The sequence below is a fragment of the Dromiciops gliroides genome, chromosome 3, assembly GCF_019393635.1.
Source record: "Dromiciops gliroides isolate mDroGli1 chromosome 3, mDroGli1.pri, whole genome shotgun sequence".
NCBI lineage: Eukaryota > Metazoa > Chordata > Mammalia > Microbiotheria > Microbiotheriidae > Dromiciops > Dromiciops gliroides.
Window position 1 is genome coordinate 615,978,471 of NC_057863.1, and position 21,508 is coordinate 615,999,978.

The following is a 21,508-nucleotide window of genomic DNA, read 5'->3' on the forward strand; positions in this document are numbered from 1 at the left end:
CAGAGTGTCAGACCTGGGAGGACCTTTAGAACACAGGATGTCAAAGCTGAGAGGACTCTTACAATACAGGACATCAGAGCCGGGAGGACCCTTAGAACACAGGATGTCAGAGCTGGGAGGGTCCTTAGAACACAGGATGTCAGAGTATTTAAGACATGGCTGAAGATTGACTCCTGGAGGAGTCTTTTCCTGCTCTCCCTGCTGCTGCCCTACCTTCCTTCTCAGGCCACTTTCCTGCCCTCCTGTATTTATTTGCTAAGCTCTGATCTGTGTATGTCTCTCTCCTCCCCCTTGCCCCTCACTAGAAGGGAAGCTCCCTGAGGACAAGCACTTGCAACTCTAGTGCAGTACCTTGCATACAGTAAGTGCTTAATGACTGCTTGTTGATTGATCACCTATGGGGAGCCTTGGTTACAACACAGAATGTTGAAAGTCAGAGGAGCCTCAGGAAGAGCTCAGCTCATCTCTCCCTTTATAGATCAGGAAGCTGAAGTCTAGAGAGAGATGCAATAACCACCGACCAAGGCAGGAGGAGCCCCTTCTGGACCACGCTGTCTGATTTTAGCTGGGACAGATCACACCTTTGCCCCCGTAGCATCATGCAGTGGTGCCTGGGGAGTAACCTTTTGGACACACCATCCTCCTCTCCCCTCCTCCTCCTCTTCCGCACTCTCTGCCCTTGGAGCTAAGATGCCCATGGGAACTATGGCCTCTTGGGATGCTCTAGTCTACAGAGGATGACCAGTGAAGACACGCCATCTCCCAAAAGTCTTAGAGCTTGGGGTGCAGTGGAAGGGAGCCAGGCCTGACTTCCCACCAGTCTCTTGTACCTTGGGGTTTGCCTCTCCTGATGGGGGGGTTACACTAACCATACCCAGGACAGGTAGATGGAACTGGAGAAACTGTGGAGTTTGGTGCTTTCCTGCATGTGGCCAATTTAATTTAGAGAGAATGAGACCAAAGACAATTAATTAAAACCGTGAGCGAGACATCTGAGATTCTGCCCTGGGAGGGGGGAAGGCACTGGAGGGAGTTGTGTCGACATCACAGGTGTGTTTGTGGTGGAGGGAAACGTGGGCATGGAGGAGGGAGATGTTACCGTTACTTTGGATGGATTTGCAGACCTGAAGCAAGCCTGGAAGGAGAGACTGGGGGGCTAGTGCTGAGGTGAGAGGAGGGAGACCTGCAGTCTGGTCTTGTTTCTGCTGCTCTCCGTGTGACCTTGGGAAACTCAGGTGACCCTTCTGCGCTTCAGCTGCTTCCTTGAGATGGACAGGTGATGGTAGATAGTTGCTAAGGTCCGTTGGAACCTTGACATTTTGTTTTGACTCCATCTGTTTTGACATTCTAAGCTCTAAGTTTCCTCCCAGCTCTGACATTCAGTGTTCTAAGTCCTTCCCAGCTCTGACATTCAGTGTTCTAAGTCCTTCCCAGCTCTGACATTCAGTGTTCTAAGGTTCCTCCCAGTTCTGACAGTCTGTGTTCTAAGTCCCTCCCAGCTCTCACATTCTGTGTTCTAAAGGTCCTTCCAAGCTAACATTTTATGTTCTAGAGCTGGTGTCCTTAGGCCCCTCCCAGCTCTCACATTCTGTGTTCTAAAGGTCCTTCCAAGCTAACATTTTATGTTCTAGAGTTCTTCCAGCTCTGACATTCAGTGTCCTTAGGCCCCTCCCAGCTCTCACATTCTGTGTTCTAAAGGTCCTTCCAAGCTAACATTTTATGTTCTAGAGTTCTTCCAGCTCTGACATTCAGTGTCCTTAGGCCCCTCCCAGCTCTCACATTCTGTGTTCTAAAGGTCCTTCCAAGCTAACATTTTATGTTCTAGAGCTCTTCCAGCTCTGACATTCAGTGTCCTTAGGCCCCTCCCAGCTCTGACATTCCAGGTCCCAAATTTCTTCCAAATTCTGACGTTGCATCTTCAAAAACCTATTTTAAAGCTAACGTTCTATGAGCTGCGGAGGGGGGTGGCATCCAGATCATTCTTCAGACGTTGTGCTGGTTGTAGGATTTGCCAGGTCATTTGTTCAGGCTGTGCTGAGGAAGCTCCCTGGGGGATGGAGGGAGGCTGAATAGGGGTGGGAATAGTCTCAAACTGCTTCCTGCAGAAAGCACTTGGGTACTGTTGGTTCCCTGGGATTTTTTGAAACAACCCCAGCTCCCTAGGCTGTAACACCTGCACTGTAATCTCTGCTACCGTGGGGCTGGGAACGGGTCCTAGAAGTGGCAGTGTGTTTATATGTGCGTGTGTGCATGTGCATGCATGTGTGCATGTTCATGATGAGCATGTGTGTATGTGTGTGTGTGTGTGTGTGTGTGTAAGAGGGTTTTCAGTGTTACTTGAGAAAGGAAGGGGCCTGGCAAGGAAGAGAGGGCAAAGAGTGTGAATGGATGTGGCTCCTAGCTTTCCTTCTACTAGATTTTTCCTAGCTTGACAGCTGTTTGATGGATCTCACTTTTTTGGAGACTCTTACATGTTCATTGGACCCCAGACTTAAGGCTGGAAGGGACCTTAGAAGCTATTTAGTCCATACCCTGATTAGCTAAGTGGTGTGGGAGATAAGAGTTCCGGGCCTGGGGTCAGGACGACCTTAGTTCAAAGCTGGCCTCAGACATTTACTGGCAGTGTGACCCTGAGCAAGTCACTTCACCCTGTTTGCCTCCATTTCCTTATCTGTAAAATGAGCTGGAGAAGGAAATGGCAAACCACTCCAGTATCTCTGCCAGGAAAACCCCAAATGGGGTCACGAAGAGTTGGACGTGACTAAAAATAACTGAACAATGATTTTATCGCTGAGGATAATGGAGCCACCAAATGTCAAGTGATTTGCCCAACGTCCATCATTTTACCAATGAGGAAACTGAGGCCACCAAATGTTAAGTGATTTCCTCAAGGTCATGCAGTTTCAGAGGCTGGATGCAACCAGCATAATAATGAGGATGTGAGAAGGGAACCAGAAGACTTTCTCAGACAATATTCCCCAGCAGGCCACATCAGGTGACTGAAAGGTAAAGAGAATACAAGATCCCATTCTCCTCCAGGGAGGAAGGAGACAGACCCAAGCAATGAATGATGAGGCCATAGAGAAACCTCTAGAGCTAAGCATTATGGACTGGTTAGTCCAATGGTCAGGCTTTACAGGTTATGAAGTGAGGCTTATTGGTTTGGGTTGTATCCTGGTGTCCTGGAGGGTTTCTCAGTCCCCACTCTAAGCCACCTGTCTCCACAAAGATTTGATCACTGGGGATGGGAGAGGAGTGGGGATAGCTGTGTGTGGTGGGAGAGACCAGGCATGAGACTACTAATTAATAACGTCCCATTTCTCAAGCTCTTTTAGGTTTACAAAGCACTTCCCTCACAACAGCCCTGGGAGGAGAAGATCTTCATTTTAACTCCAGCTTTATCATCTCTGCAAACAGGAGGACCTCAGCACTAGAGGGAATCCCGCTTCTATTCAGACTCCACACTGGCCAGCCTACCCGGGAATGACAAGCACACGTCTTTCTGCTTTATGCCTCGATTGATATTAGTAATCAGAGGGTCGTCAAACAAAGTGATCTCTGTTGTTACATCTTCCAAGGAAGCCGGCAGGATTCTGACATATTTGTGGGAGGAGAGCCCTGAAGGCAGCATTTTGCTTTTAGTGAATCAAAAACTTTGGGGCTTTTTTCCCTTCCTTAGTTAATAAACAATAAGCATAGAGGGGAGTGGTATTGGCTGCTCCTTTCAGTCAACTGTTATAGGATCTTACATCTAGAAGGGACCTCAGAGTTCTCTGAGTTTAATTCCATCATTTTCCAGAGAGGAAACTGAGGCCTAGAGAGGTGAAAGGATTTCTCCAGGGTCATAGAGCTAACAAGTGACTGAGGGAGGATTCGAACCCAGGTCTTCCTGACTCCAAGTTTAGCACCAATGCCACATTTCCTCTGAGCTTCCTTGACTTCCCTCAAGATTCAGTGCCAGTCTCACCTTCTGTACAAGTTCATTCCTGCTTTCTCCATCTACTGATGGTTTTTCCCTTTGAGATGATTACCTTCTCTCTATTTTATATACTCTCAGGAAGACCTGAGTTCAAATCTGACCTCAGATACTTACTAGTTGTGTGGCCCTGGGCAAATCACTTAATCCTGTTTGGTCAGTTCCTCATCTGTAAAATGAGCTGGAGAAAGAAATGGCAAACCACTCCAGTATCTTTGCCAAAAAAATTTCAAAGTGGGTCAAGAAGAGTCTGACACAACTGAACAACAACAAATTTGGATGGAGATAACTGATGGATAATGAACTGCTCCCAGAATTGAATACAAGGAGGAGAATATGGTATGCTTTGGGAATCTGTGCCATGCTTTTAATGTCTCCAAGTTTCTCCTGGAAACAAAGGCCTATCTTATATTTTATTTTTCAGTAGGTCATTAAGCATTTATTAAGTACCTGCTGTGTGCCAAGAATCGTACTAAGTGCTAGGGATACAAAAAAGGTCTAAGACCCTTTAAAGGTCTAGAGCTGGACAAGGCATTATCTATAAAATAGCAATAATCCTCCTGCTAGGGAAACTCGGACTTCTTACTTCATGGTGGGTGGAGAAGGGGAAGGGATAGTGCTAAGGGGAAAGTTCTTTGCAAGTGCTAGATCTCTTTTTGTTTTGTTTTGTTTTTGTGGGGCAATGATGGTTAACTGACTTGCCCAGGGTCACACGGCTAGTAAGTGTCAAGTGTCTGAGGCTGGATTTGAACTCAGGTCCTCCTGAATCCAAGGCCAGTGGTTTTTCTACTGCTCCATCTAGTTGCCCACAAGTGCTAGATCTTTAGCAGAAAGGATCTTGCACTTGGGATGAGGAGAGACCTGGGTTTGAATCCTGCTTCATGCATTCACTCAATGTACTACCACTGGCAGGTCATTTAATGTCCATGAGCCCCAATTTCCTTCCCTGTTAAGATGAGGTTCCCAATATGTGCAGTGCTTATCTCCTAGAGCTGTTGTTAAGAATCAAAGGAGGTAGTGTGGGAAGGGCGCTTTGCCAACATGAAAGTGCTATGTAAATGCCATTATCATCATTATCCTCATGATGATGATTACTGAATATATTATTACTTAGAACATCATTCTGTGTTTGAGATGGGGGTTGTTATTATTATCGTTTGTCTTTATCCAGATCTGTGATTCCATCAGGAGGTGGTACCAATAAGTACATCAATTAATATTTTTAAGTGCCTACTATGTGCTAGGCACTGTGCTAAATTCCCAACATGGAAACTCCCTTCACAGATGCAAATAAGGGCACTGACTGGTTATGTGTCTTGCACACAGTCATCCAGTTAGAGTGTGTCACAAGAAGACCTTGGACCCAGGTCTTCCTGATTCCAAGAAGAGCTATTTATTATCATTATGATATAAGAGTTGTGTGGTGTCGTTCTATGAAATACTATGATTTCTGTAGAATTAACAATGAATATTAGACAGAGGGCAAGCTACAGTGGAAATATCACTATTTCTGGAGTCAAAGGACCTGGATTCAAATCCTGTCTCTGACAACTACTACCTGTGTGACCTTGGGAAAGTCATTTAACTTCCTTGGTTCTCAGTTTCCTATTCTATAAAACAAGGAGGTTGGACTGTGTGATAGCTCTGATGAGCCCCAGTAAAGAATGTCATCAATGTGAGAGGAAGAGATGGGTTATACACATGGTCAGGGGGAGGGAGACCAGGTAGATAGCTAGAGGGTTCTATGGTATTCCAGGGAAGGCATATTGGGGGTACTCTACATGGGTAACTTAGAGGAGGTCACAGACGAGAGTCACCTAGGAGGGGCAGGCAGAGATGGGCTTCAATCTGTATCTTGGAGGGAATTTCCAAATTAATGACATGACAAATTCCACCATGCAAGGGATTTTACTTGTAGTGAAATGAGAGGAGTCAAATAGCATGCATGCTATTGAGATAGGCTTGCTGGACTCGGAGTCGGGAAGGTCCTGGCTTCAATTGTAGCATCTGACTTCCCTTGCAGGGCCTTAGTTTTCTTACCTGTAAAATGGGGACATAGTCCTTGCCTTCCACACTTTACTAGGATGTTGTGATGGAAAGCACTTCTTATGTTTATCAGACAGTTGAAATCACTTGTCTATGTGAATTACTATTACATTCTTGGCTTCTCAGAGGCAACCCCCCTGCTCTTACCAACACACACACACACACACACACACACACACACACACACACACACACAGAGAAGAATATCCTTTGGGCCTTTGACCCTGGGTGCTCCAGGAGGCCTGGATGTGCCTTCGGATCACAGCTCTGGGTGCAGGGGAGGGAGAGAAGGAAGATGCTCTTTCCACTTGGAGGGACAAAGCATCCCTGTCCCCCCTACCCCCTCCAGGCTAGTGGACACCCTGGGCTGTGGGGCCAGCAGGGGGCAGCCGGGGCCCGCAGACCCTTCCCATCTCTGGGCTGGGCTCTGAGCAGCTGCTGCCAGCCGCCTTAGCAGCAGATGGTTCAGCCGGCTCCCTCCCTCCCTCCCTCCCGAGCTTGCTCATCAAGATGTCGCCTCCGCAGCCTGATCCAGCTGCCGTCACCGCCTCATCAAGTCCATCAGCAGCTCTTGGAGCCTTAGCCCTGGCAGCTTCCCTTCCCTAGTTTCTGTCCCCCTACCCCCCAAATCTCTGACAGCTCCGGAAGAAAGCTCTCCCAACAGGGTGCAGTGATGAGCTCCTGGGGACTGGGGGCGGGGGAGTCAGGGGACTTGCCTGCCACTCCTGGCTCTACTCCTTACTGCTGGGATGGCCTGGCCCTCTGAGTCTCAGCCTCCTCACCTGTGTGGGTGGGGTGGACTAGATTATCCCTAAGTTTCTTTTAGAGCTAACATTCCATGCTCTAAGGTCCCTGAACCCCCCCTCCCCCAGCTCTGACATTCCATGTTCTAAGGCCCCTTTCAGCTCTGATATTCTCTGTTCTAAGGCCCCTCCCAGCCCTAACATTCCCTGTTCTAAAGCCCCTCTCAGCTTTGACATTCTATGTTCTAAGCCCCTCCCAGCTCCGATATTTTCTTTTTTAAGGTCCTTCCCACCTCTGACATTTCATGTTCTAAGACCCCTCTCAGCCCTAACATTCCATATTCTAAGGCCCCTTCCAACTCTAATATTCTCTGTTCTAAGTCCCTTCCCAGCCCTAACATTCCCTGTTCTAAGGACCCTCCCAAATCTGACATTCTGTGTTCTAAGTCCCTCCTACCTCTGATATTCTCTGTTCTAAGGCCCCTCTCAACTCTGACATTCTGTGTTTTAAGGACCTTCCCAGCTCTGTGTTCTAAGCCCCTTCCACCTCAAACATTCTCTGTTCTAAAGCCTCTCCCCACAACAACCCTCTGATCTAGGTAATTCAAACATGATCTTCATTTATCTCTCCCTACCCCCACATTTTAGAAAGGAAAGAACTGGGACCAAGAGAGGGGAAACCGCTTGCCCAAGGTACTTCTCTCCAGCCAGCCCATTTCCCTCCTCTGGTAATATTCTTTCTTCCTTCCTCCCCTGCTCATTGCTATCACACTCACTCACTGACCCCTCTTTGGTCCCATTTCCAGCTTCATGAGAAGTCATCTAGGACCTGAGCCTTTATCCTCTAACTTCCATTTTAGGCCTTTTCTTTCCTACTGGACCATATTGAGAGGCAACAGGACACAGAAGATGGAAGGTGGACCTTGGAGGGAGCAAGATCTGGCTTCAAATCCTGTTGTGGATGGAAAGTAGCTGTGGGACTGGAGATAAGTTATTTAATTTTTTTAGTGCCCTTTTGGCAACTCTCTAAGACTATGTTACCATCAAGTTTCTGAAGGAGGAAATGCCTACCCTGGAGGTGCCCTACATGGGTAAAAGTTCTGAACCCAAAAACTACCCCCCCAAAGTTGAGTTAGGAAATTTGAAGGTCTGATTCTGTCTCTGGCCTTAGTTAAATGTCCAAACCTGGACAAGTCATTTCATCACTCCAAGCCTCAGTTTCCGCATTTAGACACAAGCTCTTCTTCCTCTTCTTACCTACAAGAAATGCTATGCGAATGGGAAAGTACTGAAATACTGAGTCCAGTGGGCCTCCTCTCCCCACCCCTTGGCTTCTATCTCCCCAACAGTGTGGCCCAAGGGGAAGAGCTTTGACCAGAGAGTCAGGAGACAAGGGTTTTAGGCCTGGCTCTGCTGCTTCTGAGCTGTGTGGTCTTGGGTACTCGGCTTTTCTTTGTTTCAGTCTCCTCATCTGTTAAATGGGAACAAGAATCCCAGCCCCACATGACTCACATGCCAAATAGGAGGACAGTTTTTTGTACATATTAAGTCACTAGAGAAATGGATCTGACGTTCCTCATTGGGAAGGTCCCTTCCAGCTCTGAATCTATGATCCTCTAAGTTGCCCATCTCGTCCAATGCTTGAATTCTGCCAACTCTAAATTCTTGCATCAACTCATAATGGGGGCAGATTTACTAAACACCTACCATGAACCCTAAGCTGTGGTGAGGGGCGGGGAGGAAAACAGAGATGGGGAATAGCAACAGCTGCTCAAGCATCTCCTAAGTTTTAAGGTTTGAAAAGTTCATTCCCCACAACAACCCTGTAAGATGGGGCAGGGGTGGGGTGAGGATTATATCTCCATTTTGTAGATGAGGAAATTGAGGTTAAGTGACTTGCCCAAGGTCACACAGCTATAAGCGCCAGACCAGATTGAGATCCAGGTCAAAGAAGCATAGACTCCAAAGAGTTGGAAAAGGGGCTTGGAGGTCACTGAGTCTGGCCTTCTCACTTTGCAGATGAGTAAACAGAGGATCAGAGAGGTTAAAACGACTTCTTAGTGTGTATGAGGCAGGATTCAAATTCAGGTCTTTCTGACTCGAAATCTACTTATGCTGCTTCTCTGATGAAGTCTTCCAATTCTGACAATGATTTTTCTATCACAGCATGTTGTTTGCCCCATCTCCTGCTCCGCCCTCCTATCTGGCTGAAATGGGCATGGCAAGGACACAAATAGCCATGACAAATGTTAGAAAATGGGCAGAGGTGGGGCAGCTAGGTGGCGCAGTGTATAGAGCACCTGAGTTCAAATCCGGCCTCAGACACTTAACACTTACTAGCTGTGTGACCCTGGGCAAGTCACTTAACCCCAATTGCCTCACTAAAAAAAAAAAAAAGAAAAAAGAAAAGAAAATGGGCAGAGGTACCCGAAAATTACTCACAAAAGGATGCTGGAATTTTGAGGGAGGACAGACCACTTTCTACTCGGTCTGAAGCAGGAAACAGGGAGGACTTCATAGACTAGGCTTCCTAGGGAGGTTTCCCAACACTGGAGCAAAGGTGAGAAGAGTACTAACCAGGGATGCCATGGAGGTGATTTCTCAATAGCAATAGATCTGCTGAGATTCTTTGTATCTCTGAGGTTCAGTGATGCTGTGGAGCAACTGACCACTGAGCTGGGCCTTTACACAGATTGGGAGGACTTTATAGTTAGAGGAAAGTGTAATGGTCAAGCTGAGATGCCCACGTCCCAATGAGAAGAAGGGGAGCCATGGAACAAGTGGAGATGAGAAACAGCTATGAGGAATTTCCTGAAGAGGAATGAGGAGCTGCTTGACCTCCAAGGAATGAAGGCATGAATCCACTGGTTCCAGCAGGGGAGAGGCGATTGATCAGGTTAAGAGGAAGAAGAAATGAATAGTGATGGTTGGTGACTCCCTGTTGAAGGAGACTGAGCGAGTCATCTCCTTGTGTCTGTGATAACTAGAGACGTCTGTTGTTTTCCAAGGCGTATGTAACCAGGACCCAAGGCTTATTAAATCAGCTAGCTACTCCCTCCTGCTGGAAATTCAATGATGCTGCTAGAAGAAATCTAGAAAGCATTGTTAAGGATTATGAATTCTTGGGTAAGAAACTGAATATCTTAGGGGTAAAGGCAATGTTTTCGTCATTGCTCCTGATAGAAGGCAAATGATTTAGAAGAGAAAGGCAGATTTAGGAATCAACCAACCAACAGTTATTAAGCACCTACTATGTTCCAAGCACTGAGGATACAAAAAGAAGTAAAAAGACAGCCCCCTCTCTCAAGAAGCTCACAATCTAATGGAAGTGAGTGACTAGTTAAGAAATTGAGTATAGGAATGAAAGGCTACTGGCCAGGGACAGAATGCATCTAAAAAGAGCTGGTAAGAATGTGTTTGTCTGGAGTCTTGCAAATCTGATAAAAAGGGCTTTCAACTGAAAAGATCTGGGAGGAGGTGGAGTGTGGAAGGATGACACTGCCTACATCTATCTAACAAACCAGATATCACAGAGAAAAACTACAAGGTAGGAAGAAAGACTAACAGTGGAGATGCCCAGAAATTCATAAGGTATGCAATCCAATAGAGGAGCCAACAATTAAATCCATGGCCTCAGATGTCAATTCAGAAGTGTACCAGCTGGCGATACTAGAGAGCCCAAGGAGGCAAAACTGAATTCATGAGTATCATTGATATTTTGTGGTATGGGACTCTTGGATGGACTATGGTTCTGAACTTTAGAAGAAGGCATATCCTTCTTTTGGAATTTAAATGAGCAGGATCATTCCAAAGGGAGTAGAATAGCTTTGCCTATTAGGAGGAAATACTCATGGGAGGTAATCCAAAACCTGCCTGGAAAAGCATGGTAGAGAGTATTTTCTGGGAAATCAGTGGATGCAGGAGCAGAAGTAATATTGTTGTTGGAATGTATCCTGCAGAACACTTGGCCAACAAGAGGCGATGGATGGGTGAGAAAGTCAGTTGACAGATTATAACCCTGATCATGAGGCATGATCTAGTTGTGAAGGGGGACTTCAGTTATCCAAGCACCCACCAGAGCTCTCTCGCTCTCACTCACTCTTTTTGACAGAAGCAGAGCAGCAAACCAGTTTTTGATTCATCTTAATGATCATTCCATCTTTCAGAAGGTGAAGTAACCAAGAATGGAAAATTCCACTGTATGTATCACCAGTGAGAATGAACCACTTGCTGGGTGGAACTCTTGGGGAGGAAAGGGACCTCTTCATCTTAGAATTTGTGGTAGAGAGTGAAGGGAAGTTGGCTATAATCTGCTATGCATTCTAGATTTAAGAAGAGCAGATTTCAAATGGTTTAGAGAAAGCCTGGATAGAATCCCATGGTTTAAAATTTCATAGGGTAACGTCAGCTCAGGAAGGATGAGATGTGCTTAAGAATGAGGTTTTGAAGACACAAAGAGAAACTGTTCAGATGAGGAGGAATACGTGGAGCAGCCTAAAAAAAGACCAATGTAGGTACATAGAGAACACATCAATCAGCTTAGATTTAAAAAAAAGACATATAGAAGATGGAAGCAAAATCAGGTGGCACGTTTAATACAAAAGGGTGCCAGGGTCTGTTAAGAACTGCATCAAGAGTGCTAAAGCCTAGGATGAGCTAAGGCTGGTGATGAAAATAATAACAAAAAGATTTTTCTACTCTACTGGGGAAAAGAGGAGGATTAAAGAAAGAATAAGATCACTGGTGGGGTTGGTAGGGGGTGGTAAGAACAGACATCAGAGAGAAGACAGAGCTGCTCAGTTCTGATTTGCCTTTTTTTTTCTGCTGAGAAGAATGATACTTGAACTGGAGAGGATGGTCAATAGGGAGCTGAGTTAAAACCCCAAATATGTAAGAAGATCGTAAGAGAGTCCCAGGATGCCCTTGATGGGTTCATGTCCCCTGGCCCGGATGAACTTGATCCTCAGGTATTGAAAGAACTGGCTGATGTTTGCTGAGCTGCCATCAAGGATGTTTGAAAGGCCTTGGAGATAGAAAGAGGCATTGCAGGATCGGAGAAGTACAAATATTGTCCCATTTTTTTAAAGGGAAAAGAACAGAGTCTTACAACAAGGTGGTGTTGGGGATATTGACTTTAATTTCTGGCAAATTTCTGTTATTAGAGGGATGGCTAATAAATATTTAGAAAAGGAAGCGGTAGTTACAAAGAGCAAACAAAGTTTTATCAAAACCAAATGCATGCTAATCTCCTTTACTTTTCTTTGGACCCAGTTATTAGAGTGTTGTAGACATGGTTTACCTAGATTTTAGCAAAACATTTAACAAGGTCTCTTATGCTATTCCTGTGGACAAGATGGAGAGATCTAGGTTACATGATAGTACAGTTTGTATTCTGAACTGGTAGAAAAGCCAGTCATTGTAGGAGTTAAGGAGGAAGAAGGTCTCTAGCAGAATGCCCCAGTGATCTGTGCTTAGTCTTTTTTATCAACAATTTGGATAAAAGCAAAGGATCATAGAATCATATATTAGAACTAGAATGAGATTAGAAGTCACAATTATCCAATCTCTCATTATAAAGATGAGGAAATGAGTTGCTGAAGGACAAGATTCAAACTGAGGTCCTCTGGCTCCAAAGTCTAGCACTTGCCCCACTGTTTATAGATGCTTATCAAATTTGCCCATGACACAAAGCTGGGAGAGATAGCTAGCGCTCTGGATGACTGTCAGGATCTGAAAAGACCTGGACAGGCTAGAATGCTGGGCTGAATCTAATAAGATGAAATTTAATAGGGATGCAACTTAATAGGGTAAAGCTCTGTGTTTGTATTTTTTTAAAAAACAACTTTATGAGTACAAGATGGGCCAAATGTTGCTACAAAGAAGTAGGTATAAAAAAGATGAGCTTTAGTGGCCTGTAAGATCAATACTAGCCAACAGTTTGATGTGTGGCAGCCAAAGAAGTTTAGGTCAACTCAGGCTTTATTAAAAGGGGCATTTAATAAGCACCTACCATGTGCTCAGCATTTGAACCAATATCTCATTTGATCCTCACAACAACCCTGGAAGGTAGATGCTATTCTTATCCCCATTTTACAGTTGAGGAAACTGAGGCAGGTAGAACTTAAGTGATTTGCCCAGGATCACAAGCTACTAAGTAACTGAGGTTGGATTTGAACTCAGGTCTACCTGACTCCAGGCCCAGCACTCTATCCACTGTACTACCTAGCTGCCTCTAGCTACATATGATCTAGGACTGGAAAGGTGAGAGTTGGAGTATTGTGTTCAGTTACAGAAGTCACATTTTTGGAAGGGCATTTGATAAATTGGAGAGCATCTGGGGAGGACAACTAGGATAGTGAGGAACCTCGAGTTCCTGCCATGTGAGGATCATTTGAAGGAATGTTTATGAAGGTATGTTTAGCCTATAGAAGACTCAAAGGAAAAGGGGGATGAGGTGGGGGTGGGGGACATAATCACTGTCATTAAATATTTGAAGTCATGTCACATGGAAGAGGGATTAGATTTTTTGGCTTGGCCCCAGAGGGCAGAACCAGGAGCAAAAGGTGAGAGCTGCCAAGGGACAAATTGAGATTATCCATAAGGAAAAGCTTTCTGACATCATTATTCTAGCGTGGAATGGGCTTCCCTCTGGAGGGAATGAGTCCTCCTTCAGAAAAGGTCTTCCAAATTACCTCCAAGTCAAGACATCACTCTCCTGATGTCATCGGTCCTCTTTGAGAATGAAGAACGAACAACAATTTGAGAAAAGCTGAAGAGTGATGACTCATCAGGTAAGGGTTGGATTAGATGGTCTCCAAGGTCCCTTCCAACTCTGAAACTCTATAACCCTGTGATATCACTCTGCCTTCCCATAGAAACCACACAATTGTATTCTTGCAGAGATAATTTGGTCCCTTTTCTGCATCTTACCAGTCTAGTCTATGCAGGTGGACATTCCTAGAAAAAGATACTCTCCAAATCCTTATCTTCTTTTAAAGTTCACCTCATGCCTTTTGTCTTCTGAAAAACCTTCTTCGATCCCCTCAGTCAGTCCTCTCTTCTTCCACATTTTTCTTTGAACATATTGAATTACTTCTCCTCTGCCCCCAATTGAATGTAAGTTTCTTGAGGGCAGGAACTACTTCCTAAGCACCAGATATGGTGCCAAGTCAATGGTGATTTCACTGGTATAGGATTTCATGATGAAGAAATTCTCTCTACTAATGAATGCTAATCAGTACCTGTTCTGCACTTTGGAATCTTCTCTCCTGAGAAGTTAAGTGACTTGCCCAGGGTCTCACAGTCAATAGATTATCAATGTCAAGACCCAGGTCTGCCTGACTCCTGGATCAACTCTTTATTCATTACAACATGCAATCTCTCTGCCTTATACATAGTAGGTGCTTACTTAATAAATATTTGTTGAATTGAATGGAATAGGGGCAGTGAGGTGGTGCAGTGGATAAAGCACTGGCCTTGGATTCAGGAGGACCTGAGTTCAAATCTGCCCTCAGACACTTGACACTAGCTGTGTGACTCTGGGCAAGTCATTTAACCCTCATTGCCTGGCCAAAAAAAAAGAATTGAATGGAATAGCTATGATGGCCTGAATTAATAAACAGCAGACATTTACTGTATCTCTGCTACTCATTGCCATTTACACTTTGCAAAGTCTTCGGACATATATTATTTCATTGGGGCCTCTTGACATCTATGTGAAAGAAGCAGGGCAGGAATGGTAATCCCCTTTTACAGATAAGGAAACTGAGGTCCAATGAGAGGAGGTGTCTTGCCCAGGATCACACAGGTCATTGCTGGGGTCCTAACCCACACTTTTTGCTTCTAGTATTACAGGAGCATAAATTTAGAGCTGGAAAGGACTAGGAAAGTAAATTTCTTCCAATTTCCTCACTTTATAAATAAAGAAACTCATTAAATGATTTGCCCAATGGCTGAAATGGAATTTGAATTCCAGCTCCTGTAACTCTAAGTTCAGCTCTCTTTCCACTGTCACATGACTCAACCTGGGTTCTTTCCATAAACGCAAACAACCTCTCCCTTTCTCACCAATATTCCTGGGGTGACATCCCCCCACGGGTGGGCTCTGCCTGTGGTTACCCTCTTTTCTTTCCCAAGCCCCTAGAAAGGGACAGCAAGGCAGTGATTGTTAGTCTCGGAGGCTAGAATAAGAGACAGGAGTGGCAGCTACTCAAACAAAGGTTCAGTGGAAATTCATGGGCTAAGCATTGGCAAAGGTCAGTGGTTCAGAGACTGAGGTTCAGAGCTGCTAGGAGGAGACGCCTCGAGGCTCCACTCACCACAAATCCTTCTGAAGTACCTGTCTACCATATCTCTCTTTTCTTTTTCTTTCTTTCTTTCTTTCTTTTTTTTTGAGGAGGCAGATAGGAGAGAAACTGATCCTGTAGACAGCAAATGTCTCACAAAAAAGGGAATTGGCTTTCCTTTATCCTTGGACCCAGAGCTGAGGAAATGCTTCATTAGGCAGAAGTGGCAGCTGGCTGGCTTTCTGTTCAAGTAATTGGAGGCATAAAAGAAAGGAGAAAGAATCAAAGGGATGGAAGAAGCCATAGTGGTAAGTGGGGCTAGCCAATGGAACAGGTTGTGATAGTGGTGCTACTGAGGAAGGAGCATTGGATTTAGAATTGGGAGAGCTAGGAATGACTCATGGCTCTATTATTTATGACCTGCCTTGGTGTGGTTGGTGGATGGTTTTTGCTTTTTCTGCCTAAGGTTATTCTCTTGGAGAATGAGAATAATGGATTGAATCGGGGGTTCTTAACCTTTTTTTTATCCTGGATCTCCTTGGCCGTCTGGTTAAGCCTATGGACCCCTTCTCAGAATAATGGTTTTAAATGCATAAAATAAAATACCTGGTATTACAAAGAAAGCTGATTATATGAAATATAGTTGTCAAAATATTAGAACTAACAAGTAGTCTTGGCATTCTGTGTCCTAAGGTTCTCTCTAATAGTCCTAGGGGTAGAGGACATGACTAGAGGGGTGATGGCTAGGACGCTGTGGGACATTATATATTCAGGACCTAATGAAGCCCAATTAGGCAACCTGGTATGGGGGAGCATGATTTGGAGTTAAAGGAGCTGGGTTCAAATCCTAATTCTGCCCCTTGTTACTTTTGTGACCTTGGGCAAGTCTCTTCTTTCTGGGTCTCAGCTTACTTATCTGTAAAATGAGAAGGCTCCTGAAAATGAAATGAATATAAAAAGATGAAAATGAAAAAAATTGAAGGATGGCCCCTGAGCACTCTCCTACCTCTAAAGCTGATGATGCTGCTTGAGTTGGATTGGGCATCTTTAGCTATAAGTTTAGGCTTCTGAAGGACTGTATTCTGTGGCAAGACCCCTAGGTGGTGCTCATCTCCCTCCCTGGGGGTGGGAGGGGGAGCATTTTCCGGGAAGAATTGAAGCTTTTTTGAAAAACAAAATCAAACAAAAATATTTCCCTTACCTCTCAAACTTAAAGTATGGCCATTAACCTTAACCAAATTACAGAATCATGGAATTTCAGAGTTGGAAAGGACCTCGCCAGCCATCTGGGTCAATTCATACTTGAAAAGAATTCCATTATAGCCAGCACCTCTCCAGGCAGTCCATCCCGCTCTGAGACAGCTCTGATGATTAGAAGGCTTTTCCTGACACCCAGCCCAAATTGTCCTCTGTGCATCTGTCTTTAAGGCATTGCTCCTGGTTCCGTTCCCTGGGGCCACATGAGACATGTCTTGGGCCCTCTTCTATAGGGTAGACCTTTAGATATCATGTCCCTACCCCCCCCTCCCCCAGCTAAACATCTCCTTGATCTACATGTGACATGGACTCAAGACCCTTTACCTTCCTGGTTTCCCTTCTCTGGGTGTTCTCCATCCTGCCAATGTCCTTCCTCAATGAGGATGCCTAGAATGGAAGACCATGGTCTGACACTGATAGCAAAACTATTGCCTTCTTATTCCTGGAAACTCTGTCTCTCTTCTTAATGTGGCCCAAGATCCCATTAGCTTTTTTTTTTTTTTTGACTGACGCCTATTGAGTTTGTAGTCCACTCAGACCCCCAGATCTTTTTCCTGAGAAGGAACTGTCTAACTATTGCCTATACCATCCTGTTTTTTGCGACATACTTCTTTTGACCTAAGTAGAAGACTTTACATTTTTCCCTATTAGATACTATCTTATTCGTTTCAATGCAGCACTCTGGGCTTGCCCAGACCTTGCCCCTCTAAACAGTGTGTTTGTTATTCCTCTTGGCATCATCAGCCAATCTGCTAAGAGTCAAAGAGAAGCTCTAAAAGTCTGATCTCTAGAAAGGGGATGTTCTACTGGGGGTAAAACTAGCCAAAGCTGAGGAGGAAACCTGTAGGACAAGGTTGGCTTTACATGACAATATCTCCATCCAGGGTATGATTTGGGGGTGTCCCCTTCCTCTAACCCCTTAAACTCATCCATTATGTTGCCTAAAATATCACCCTTAGAGAGCCAAAAGACTGTCTTCCTTATTGCAATGGCAACACTGTACAGATTCTATTCAAAGCATCGCTCCATTGTGGGCCTCGGTTTCTTCATCAATAAGATGGGAAGAGTTATTCTTTCACTCCTTACAACACTGGTTGTTGAGGATTTATGGATGGCAGAGACCTTAGTGACCAGAGGGTCACAGAACAACCATAGGGTTAGAGTTGGAAATAACCTTGGCAGTCATTCAGTCATGAGGATAAGGAAACTGAGGATTGGAGATAGGAAGGGACTTTGTCCAAGGTCACAAAGGCCGAGCTATTATTATTATTATTATTATTATTATTATTATTATTATTATTATTTGCAGGGCAATGAGGGTTAAGTGACTTGATCAGGGTCACACAGCTAGTAAGTGTCAAGTGTCTGAGGCTGGATTTGAACTCAGGTCATCCTGAATCCAGGGCCAGTGCTCTATACACTGTGCCACCTAGCTGCCCCTGAGCTATTATTTGAATGCAGATCCTTTTAACTTCAGATTTTGTCTCTGGGATCATCTAGTTATACCTATTCATTTTACAGATGGGGAAACTGAGGTCCAGGGAAAGGACACAAAACTAGCATTTGCCTGAGTTTGAACCCAGTTTCTCTGCCTCAAAGTCTAGCACTCTTTCCTTTACACCAGTCGTGAGCCGCTGCTTCATAAGCCTTAATGCTCAACAGAAACGTGATCTCATTCTGAGTAGGTGACTAAGACCTTAGTGTAAATTAATCTATCAAGGCTTATTTCAAATGCTGCCTCCTACTGGAAGCCCTCCTTCTTCCCAACTGGCAGCACCTTCTCCTTCCTCTGCTCCTGCCCCCAAGAATAATGTTAGTACGTGTTTTAGGGCACTTGGTGCTACTACCTTGGATTGAGGTGGCTAGATTTCAAAGTAGGTAGAGTACTGGACCTAGGCTCAGGAAGACCTGAGTTCAAATATGGTGTCCGACACTTATTCATTGTGGGACCTTGGTCAAGTCATCTTAAACTGTCTAACTCAGTTTCCTCTTCTAAAAAATGGGGATAATAATAGCACCTGATGGGGCAGCCAGGTGGCACAGTGCATAGAGCACTGGCTCTGGATTCAGGAGGACCTGAGTTCAAGTGTCCGGCCTCAGACACTTAACACTTACTAGCTGTGTGACCCTGGGCAAGTCACTTAACCTCAATTAGCTCACCAAAAAAAAAAAAATAGCACCTGACTCCTAGAGTTGGTGTGAGGATCAAATGAGATTACACACACACAAACACACACACACACACACACACACTCATACATATGCAATCTTATTATATGCATACATACAAACACACACACACACACACACACACACATATATATATGCATATCTACATACATATTACTTACAAAGGGCAGTAACCAAGTCTAACTCATCTTCCTATCTCTGCTCTCAAATAGTCTCTCCAAGAAATTTGCTGCCAGTCACAGGGCTTTGTACAAAGCCTCAATAAAGGGTTGTTGATTTGAATTGCTGAATTGAATTCCATTAATTAGAATCTTCCTCTGGTCACAGCTAACTAAGAGCAGGTGTGGGGTCAGGGGTGTGTGTGTGTGTGTGTGTGTGTGTGTGTGTGTGTGTGTGTGTGTGTGTGTAGGAAGAGGCACAGAAAAAGGTAGCTGCCGTTTCCTTCTAGATGAGGTAACACCCCCTCTCCCCCTGCCCTCAGCATCCTGTCTCAAATCTGAAAGGTCTGAGAGACCCATTCCCTGCTATGACCTTACCCAGTGTGACTTCTGCCTGCATAGGCATGGAGAGAGCCGGGTGCTTGACCTCACAGCTGAAGAGGGCCTCATTGTCCACCTGAGGGTTGAGGGTCCAGGTGAGAAGGGCCCGCACTTCCACAGTGCCGTCGCTGCCCGGGGCGCGGCTGTGACGCAGGAAATAGACAGGCTCTGCACTGTGGACCCAACGGGGGAACTCCCGGCTCACCACAGTCTCTGGGATGTTCTCAGTTGTAGGTTGGAGGACAAGGCTTGGGTCTGGGGTCAGGCCCCGGAAGGGCCCCTCGGTGTAGGGATGCCCACCCCTGCCCTCAGCATCCAGCAGGGAGAGGGATTTCTGCATCTTAGTGTCATCCAGGTCTCGATGCAGCAGGCTGCGAAACGCCCGGCTATCCTGGAGGGCAGCTGTCCCAACTGCAGGTTCGGACAGGGACACAGCTTCAATGGGCTCACCATCTCTCTTGAAGTAAACCTAAAATGGGAGGGAGGAAATGGTCAGGAGAGGGATGAGCTCTTTACCTCTAGTGGTTGACTCTGAACTAGCCAGAGGCAACGTTGCTCAAGACTAACACTTCAGAAAGCCTCCCATTTTTGTCCATTCTACTCCCTCCAAGCAGACTCCCACCACTTGTTAATGTACATATCCTCAACTCTTAATTCTCCACCCTTGGGCTTTTCATTATTTGGCTTCTCTTCTGTGGCAAAGGTACCATCCCAAGCTACCTTCTCTGCCATAATCGCTAACCTTGAATTATGATCTTGTTTCTCTGCTCCAAACCAATCATGTAACCCAGGCCAAAGGCCTACCCAAATGATATTTGAATTAATTGCTATTCTGGGTTATTCATGCTATTATTTCCCAGTCTTGGCCCAGAAAACCAGGAGGAAGCTAGAGTTTTATCCAGTAAATATGCTCTGGAAAAAAATCCAGGCAACTCACACTTTTGCATATCAAATACTATCTCAAATGCACTGGGGGTGGGGAGTATGTGACTAATTAAAGGACTCCCAGGGTGAGTCTGTTTCTAATGGGAGGAATTGTCTCCCAATTCATCTGTTGCATAAAACCTGATTTTCCTATCTGGAGGTTGTTTAACGTGAGGTATACAATTATAGCTGCAGATGAATCATTTTTAAATGTCTCTTTGGGTTGGATATTTTTCTTGCTTCCTCCTTTAGGCTACGAGCTGTCTAAGAGGTAGGCACTGTGTGTCTCTAGAAGGAGCCTGACTATAGGGTCTGTGATACTTCCATCAGAGGCTGTGTCTTGCCTTAATAGGCATGGAGCTTCCTGAGAGCAGGGACTCGAGTTGTAGGACCTGGGTTCAAATCTCATTTCAGAAGCTTACTGCTTGTGTGACCTTCCCTGGGCCTCAGGGGTCCTTTATAATATTAAATCTAGGCTCCTTCATGACTCCTGTGATCCTTATATCTTTTTCATCAATTTGGAAGCTGACTTTTTCTGGGCAATTCCTAGAGGCTGGGACTAACAGACAGGGCTGCTTTCTGGAGGTGTGGATCATGCCTTCTTTCAAAGGAGGCTGTGCCTCATAGTACCCATCCCAGCACTCCGTTTATAGCCAAAGTACCCTGCATCAGAGGCGACTTTAACTTTTGAACATCTTGGCGGCTTCTTGGGAAGGGAGTTGGTTTCTAAGCAGGGGGATGGGAGCCATCGGGAAGGTAGATATGGAGGGGAAATTAGAAGGATGTTGGAAGAAGAAATGGGAGAAAATTGTGTGTATGTGTGTGTGTGTGTGTGTGTGTGTGTGTGTGTGTGTGTGTGTGAGAGAGAGAGAGAGAGAGAGACAGAGACAGAGACAGAGACAGAGACAGAGACTAAAGTCTGAACAGGTGTGCTTGTGTGGGAGGGAGATAGGTGTGTAGCTCTGGAGAAAGAAAATTGTCCTCTAGCTTTCTCTTCTAATGGGGAATTCAAGTTTTGAGCTGCGGAATTTAATTCAATTTGTTGTTTTTGTATTTTGGTACATGCGCCCAGAGGCCTGTGGGAAACGGGTGTCTCTTTAATAAATCGAATAAATAAATCGATGGGAGCTGAGGAGGGAGATGGTGCATATGTGGGAAGCATCTCTGAGGGAAGCTGGGTCCCTGGAGAGGGAAGGTAGGAGAGGAAAGAGAGGAAGAAAGAGAGAAGAGGGAGACAATGGGGTTGAGAGAAGACGGAATTAGCGAGGGGGAGGGGTGTGTGTGTGTGTGTGTGTGTGTGTGTGTGTGTGTGTGTGTTGGTGCGGGGTGGGTGGGGAGGAATCCAATACAGGAGAGGCCAATCTGTCAGGGTTTATAGCCTCCAAAAATGAATGTCGCTTGCACATAAAGGACTGCTTTGGGTTTTTTGAAAAGTGCTTCAAAAGCCGGATTGTAATTTATATCAAAGGATTCCTCTGAGCTTCTAACATCCCAGGCAGATGCAAGGAGCTGGCAGAATATGGGGGGCTGAGAAACATTTTTTAAAAA

General features: G+C 45.2%; 1 protein-coding gene across 2 annotated transcripts in view; it reads right to left on the bottom strand.

Annotated features, from left to right (window-relative positions):
• The window catches only part of IGSF21 (immunoglobin superfamily member 21), a 416,639-nt gene that overhangs the window by 11,246 nt on the left and 383,885 nt on the right, over window positions 1-21,508 (bottom strand). For both annotated transcript variants that reach the window (XM_043996557.1, XM_043996558.1), the window contains one exon: window positions 19,034-19,505. In XM_043996557.1, coding sequence (XP_043852492.1) covers window positions 19,034-19,505 — 472 coding nt within the window. The remainder of the gene's footprint in view (window positions 1-19,033; window positions 19,506-21,508) is intronic.